Source organism: Ammospiza nelsoni, chromosome 1 (assembly GCF_027579445.1).
Source record: "Ammospiza nelsoni isolate bAmmNel1 chromosome 1, bAmmNel1.pri, whole genome shotgun sequence".
Taxonomy (NCBI): Eukaryota; Metazoa; Chordata; class Aves; order Passeriformes; family Passerellidae; genus Ammospiza; species Ammospiza nelsoni.
In genome coordinates this window covers 31,249,796-31,255,647 of record NC_080633.1, presented here as the reverse complement: position 1 = coordinate 31,255,647, position 5,852 = coordinate 31,249,796, and the positions used below count along the sequence as shown (strand labels likewise).

At 54.8% G+C, this 5,852-nt stretch overlaps 1 protein-coding gene across 1 annotated transcript; it reads left to right on the top strand.

The window, feature by feature from the left end:
• Positions 1–287: 287 nt before the first annotated feature.
• Positions 288–2,465, top strand: TWIST1 (twist family bHLH transcription factor 1). Its single transcript, XM_059479430.1, has 2 exons — positions 288–1,143; positions 1,743–2,465. Exon 1 carries the CDS (start codon positions 531–533, stop codon positions 1,098–1,100), a length of 570 nt encoding a protein of 189 aa, XP_059335413.1. The 5' UTR covers positions 288–530; the 3' UTR covers positions 1,101–1,143; positions 1,743–2,465.
• The last annotated feature ends 3,387 nt before the right edge of the window (positions 2,466–5,852 follow it).

Genomic DNA, 5,852 nt, shown 5'->3' with positions numbered 1-5,852 from the left:
ATGCGGAGGAGTTTGAGAGAGAAACCGCGGAGAGGGAAACGGAGAAAGAGCTTGGGGTAAGGATGCATGTGCGTGCGTGTGGGGAAGGCAGATCACTTGTGAATGGCTTGAAAAAAATAATTGGGGGAGGGCGTGGAGGGGGGGAAGCGGAAACTTTCCTATAAAACTCAGCAAAAGTCCCTCCTCCCCACGTCAGGCCAATGACACTGCTGCCCCCAAACTTTCCGCCAGCAGGAGCTATAAGAACCTCCAAGTCTTCAACTTTCTCCCAATCCCAGACACCTCGAAGGGGCTCCAAGGAGGGATCGGGAGGGATTTTTTTTTTGGTTGGCCTTTTTATTTTTTTGCTCTTGGATCCTGATGCCATCCCCCCTCCCCCCAAAGTGAGGTCCTCCCTCCTTCCTTCCCTCCTCCTTCTCCTCGCAGGCCAGCGAAGCAGCCGATCAAGGGGGAGCTGGCGGGTTAGGTGCCCCCCTCTTCTCCCTGCCCTCCCCCCCCTCCCGGCCCGCTTCTCGCGTCTCCCCCCAGAGATGATGCAGCAGGACGAGTCAAACTCTCCAGTCTCCCCCGCCGACGACAGCTTGAGCAACAGCGAAGAGGAGCCGGACCGGCAGCAGCTGCCCAACAACAAGAGAGGGGGGCGCAAGCGCCGCTCCAGCCGCCGCAGCGCCGGCGGCGCCGTCGGGGCCGCGGACGAGCCGTGCAGCCCGGCCCAAGGCAAGCGGGGCAAGAAGTGCGGGGCGGGCGGGGGCGGCGGCGGCGGCGGCAGCAGCAGCGGCGGCGGCAGCCCCCAGTCCTACGAGGAGCTGCAGACCCAGCGGGTCATGGCCAACGTGCGGGAGCGGCAGCGCACGCAGTCGCTTAACGAAGCATTCGCCGCCCTGCGGAAGATCATCCCCACGCTGCCCTCGGACAAGCTGAGCAAGATCCAGACCCTCAAGCTGGCGGCCAGGTACATCGACTTCCTCTACCAGGTCTTACAGAGCGACGAGCTGGACTCCAAGATGGCAAGCTGCAGCTATGTGGCCCACGAGCGGCTCAGCTACGCCTTCTCGGTGTGGAGAATGGAGGGCGCCTGGTCCATGTCCGCATCCCACTAGCAGGCGGCGTCCCCCACCCGCATCCCCCCGGCAGGAGCCCTAGGTAAGGCAGGGACCCCGAACCCGGCGGGAGGAAGCGGGGAGGGAGGCCAGAGGCCGCGCCGTGAGCCGGGCACGCGTGGCCGTGGGGCAGAGGGCCCGCAGCCGCCGCAGGGCCTGGCTGCCCGAGCGGGGCGGCCGGAGGGGCCTCCCCCGGCGCGGCCGTCCCTCCTCCTGCGCGGCCCGAGCCCCCGGGCCCACGCGTGGCCGGGCTGCGGGCGGGACGCGGCGGGTGTGCCCCAGCCAGATGGGGCCGGCCTGAGATGGCTTTTCCACCAAACGCTGCGGAGCCAGCGGGGCTGCTGGGATGGCTCCTGCTGCCGCCGCCGCCGCTGCTGCTGCTGCTCGTATTTTGAAGTGAATCCTTGTCCTCCCGTTGCGCTGCCCGATAAGGGTTTCCTACCGCCCTGTCCCTTCCCTCGGCCCTGACACCAGGCACCGCCAGGCTGGGGTGTCACACGGTCACCGCGCCGCCCGCACGGCGAGCTCGCCCTTCTCCATTCATGCCCGATGCGCGATTTCCAGAGACAGAGAGGTGTAGGTAGATGTCTGTGTAACTTTCGTTTCAGTAACGAGTTTTCCGCCCTTTCTGGGTTTTTGCAGATGACATTGTTCCCACAGAAGGAGAGAATGGACAATCTAGAGACTCTGAAGTTGGATACGATTTTTTTTTGATCTTTTCTAACCAAAAAATGTGCCAAGGATTTCTTGGAAATTAGAAGAGTAAAATCCAAATTCAAAGCAGGGCGTGGGGAGCACTTAAGGAAAGAGAAAGAGAGAAGGGCTTTGGACAGTGACTACCCTCTGGGCGTCGGTACAATCCACACATCTCTGCATTCTGATAGAAGTCTGAATCGTTCGATTTTATTTTTTTTTTTTTTAATTTTGACGAAGAATGTTGGAATCGAACTTTTTTTTTGTTTGCCCTTTTTTTTTTTTTTGCATGCATGCATTCCCAAGAGGTCGTGCTTATGAGCCACTGATGAAAGGAAATACATTATTGTGGACTTTCTTCATTCTTGAATGAAACCAAGCAGCCAACCAAAAATATCCCTGTATAGATGAAAACCTTTTTTATTTTTTTTAAATTTTTTTAGGGGGGAATAAGCTGGGCTCAAACTGTCATATACCCGGTTCCTAACTTTTTTATTATTAATATTTTTCCTCTGAGAAAAAAAAATAAACATTTTATTTATTTATTGATGACCCATGTTAAAATGCAAATAGATCCGGTGTCTAAATGCATTCCTATTTTTATGATTGTTTTGTAAATATCATTGTATATTATTTTTCTGCAATAAATAAATATGATTGAAATTTTAATAACCTTAAAGTTTGGTCTCTCTGAGAACTCAGGGTTAGAGCTGTAGATAAATACCTGCTTGTTGAGCTGTAAAGACACCCAAGAGAGAGGGGGCACTAGTATAAACAAACCAGGCGAAAAACGCAAATAAACTAGCTACTGACAGACACAGGCGCGTTATTTATTGAGACAGCTTTATTATTCTGTGCTGAAGCTCACTGCATCTGCAGAGGAAGGTGTTGTCTCTTCTCTCTTTCTCTCGCCCTTTAATCTTCTCGCCAGGCACGGCGGAGTTGCGTGGGGAGCGCGGTTTTCGCAGCAGCCGAGCTCTATCCGCGCCTTGGTGCTGTGCCCCCAGATGCGAGGCAGGAGCAGGGCCCGTTTCCCAGCCCCCGGTGCAGGTACTTTTGCTGATATCGCTGAAGAAGCGGCATGGGTGTTAAACAGGGATTCGTCCATCCAAAGGGAAAGCAAAAGAAAGTGAGATTGAAATAGGGAAGCGTCTAGCGAGTGGGGCTTTCCGGTGGAAGTGATGTTTGACTGCTCTGCTCTCTAGGGTTTTATATAATATATATATACTAGCGATCACATTTTCGTTTGGCAAAGCATGGAGGGATACTCTAACCCCACTCTTCTCCTTCTCTACGTGCAGGGCGCACATTGCCCCTCTTTCTTTTCACCACGCTTTCCGCGGGGTCCCAGCATGTAGCGAGAACCCGACTGCAAAAGAGAGGGAACCTCCAGATCTGAGGGCTTGGGAGGAAGGGGAAAGGGAAGTCGTAAAAAGAACCCCAGAAAACATAACAAGACAATCCAAACCCCAGCCCCTATAACCGGACAGCTGATTGTCTCTGCTGTCACTCGCTTATCTCCCAGCGCTTGGCAGCTGGGCAGGAGGGGGGAGCGGCGCCTCCTGCCCCTCCGTGGCCGCGAAAGGTGCGCGGGGAGCGCTGCAGCCCTGGGCGCTGAGCTGGGCCCTCCGTGGAGCCGGGGACTCTGCTGGCCCAAGTCTGGGGTAAATGGGATGGGATGCTTTTCCAAGACAGAGCCTGTTCGCATAGCCCATGAGTTGACTTTATTTCCTGTATTTGTTTGCACATTCACGCATTGCCGTCTGTTACCCACATAGCACTGTTGTGAATATAATATCGGGCATATTTTAAACCGGTGCGCGGTGTTTACAGTGGAGAGTTCGCAGCGCTTGTTTGCACTGAAGGATTAGCGAGCACTTGAAAATTAGATGACGGCCCCGGTGGTCGCAGCTCTCAGTGATGGAGAGGAGGGGAAGCCGCTGCGAGCTCCCGAGGGGTCGCTGCCTTTCCCCGGCACCCTGGCACCCGCAGCTGCCCTCTCAGAGACCCCGAATCCCCGGCTCCGATGCTGCCGAGGAGCAGGTAAAGTCTGCCCGCGTTACCCCGGCTGCAGCGAAGGCGAGAGGCACAGGGAGCCGGCGCAGCTTTGGCAGTGGAGCTAGGGGGATTTGGGAGCTTATAGAAGGTCTCGGTTGTTCCTTTTGGGGGAGAAATCACACCAGGGAAAGGTGGGGAAAACTCCTCATATTTAGGAAGAAAACAGGTTCCGGGAATGAAAAAAAAACAACCAACCAGACGAGCTGCTCAGTGCTGAAGGGAAGGCGTGTTTTGTGGAAGGGTATTCCTGCGAAATATGAACGAGGAATCAAGTGCACTCTAAAAGCCACGAATTAAACTGTGCTCGGCCTCAGAAATCGGGAGAGGCCCCGCTTGATGGACTGAAACCTGACTGGCTCTTAGGCCTCTGGGCCAGCTGGTCAACACCTTTCCAGCAAGCTGAACACCCGAGTGAGAAAAATCCCCAATTCCTATCCGTGGGGCTCCTGCCACCGGCAGGTCTGCCTTTCTCGCTTCTGTGTCCCTCCGAGCGGGTCCCTGCCGGCGCGGCAGCGTTCCTGGGCAGCAGGCACTCAGCCGGTGCTCCTTCCCGGCTGACAACCGCTACCTCTGCCCTCTGCCTCATTAAAAAAAATAAATCATAAAAAATAGATAAACCTGTTTTAAAACTCAGGGCGTACCCTTTCCTGGGTTGAAATTGAGGACTGCAGATGCCTGGTGCTCCCCGAGCTAGAGCCAAAAACGATTAAGTCAGCGTCAGGCTTACTGAAGGAAAAAAGAAATAATATGTATATTAATTTGCCTTCTGGGAATTTTAAACACTCTGGCAATCGGAAAATTAACTCTGCCTTTAGAAACCCTGATTGATTTCGCTATTTTCTCAGAGGCATCGATCTGTCCCGTTTATTCTCAGGCTGAGAGAGAGGTCCGGTGGCACCGCGGCCGCGGCGGTGCCGGCGCTGCGCTCCTGTGGGGCGGCGGGCGGGGGGCTCCGCACATTCCTGGGCTTGGCAGGGGCCGCCCCGCTGCTTTCTCCGAGCCCGTATCGGATTCCTCCCCGGAGTATGATTTCACTTGAAGTCCTGCCCAGGAGCCCTTCAAAGTGCGCTCTTGTCCCGCTCCCATGATGTCAGGCGGTTTTCCCTGCATCTGTAATTTTAAGAAAAACAAACAAACGCGCCGTGGGGATGTGGGGGGAAACGGAGGGAGAGGGCGGGGGCGCAAAAGTCACGGAAAAGCGCGGGGGGAGAGGGACTCACCTGCGGCGGCGGCGGCAGCTCGGGCACCTGCCTCCCGGGGCCCGGCCGCTCCCGGGAACGGGCTCAGCTCCCGCTCCGCTGCTCCCCCGGTTCCTCTCGGCGGCTGCACCGGCCCGGCTCACACGGCTCTCCCTTCACCTGCCCGCTCCGAGAGGCAGCAGACCCGCCGGGAGAGCGAGAGCGCTCCCGCCATAAATTAGCATCTTTGGGAAGCGGGTGGTGGCGGTGCTGACGGCAAATCCAATCCACCCCGTAAAGGGATCCGGGAGGCTAAAGCAAAAGAGAAAAAAAAAGAGGCGCACACATCCACATCCCATCAGGACTTATTTTATTTGCTGCACGCATAACCTGCCCGCAGTAAACATGGCACAGGATGTATTTTACATTAACTTCTGCACCAGCTTCTTTCGACTTCAGTCCACTTAATGTTCTTGGCAAATCAAAGCACGTGTCCTTTGAAGAAGGTGTGTAATTGGAGTTTAAGGCATGTATGGAATTCCCAGATGTCTATAAAGTAAGAAGGAGCATTTGGCAGGTCACTTGAAGGTGGAGCAGGTTAAAATCACTTGTAGAAAAGTCCCCCTTTTCTTTCTTGAAAGCAAACAAGCCGGCCATTTATAAGGACCAAGTGATCGACATTGCGGGAGGCTTAGAACGGTTTTACAGAGCAAGAACAATAAAGCAGCGGAAACCTAACGATGACGGTAGCACCCGTTTTAAAATCCGAAATAAAACGCAAAGCAAAACTAAATATTCAGATCGGCGAAAAAGCTGTCCTTTC

Bases quoted from the DNA above. Each gene is read 5' to 3' on its own strand.
- TWIST1 (XM_059479430.1), top strand. From the start codon at position 531: ATGATGCAGCAGGACGAGTCAAACTCTCCAGTCTCCCCCGCCGACGAC.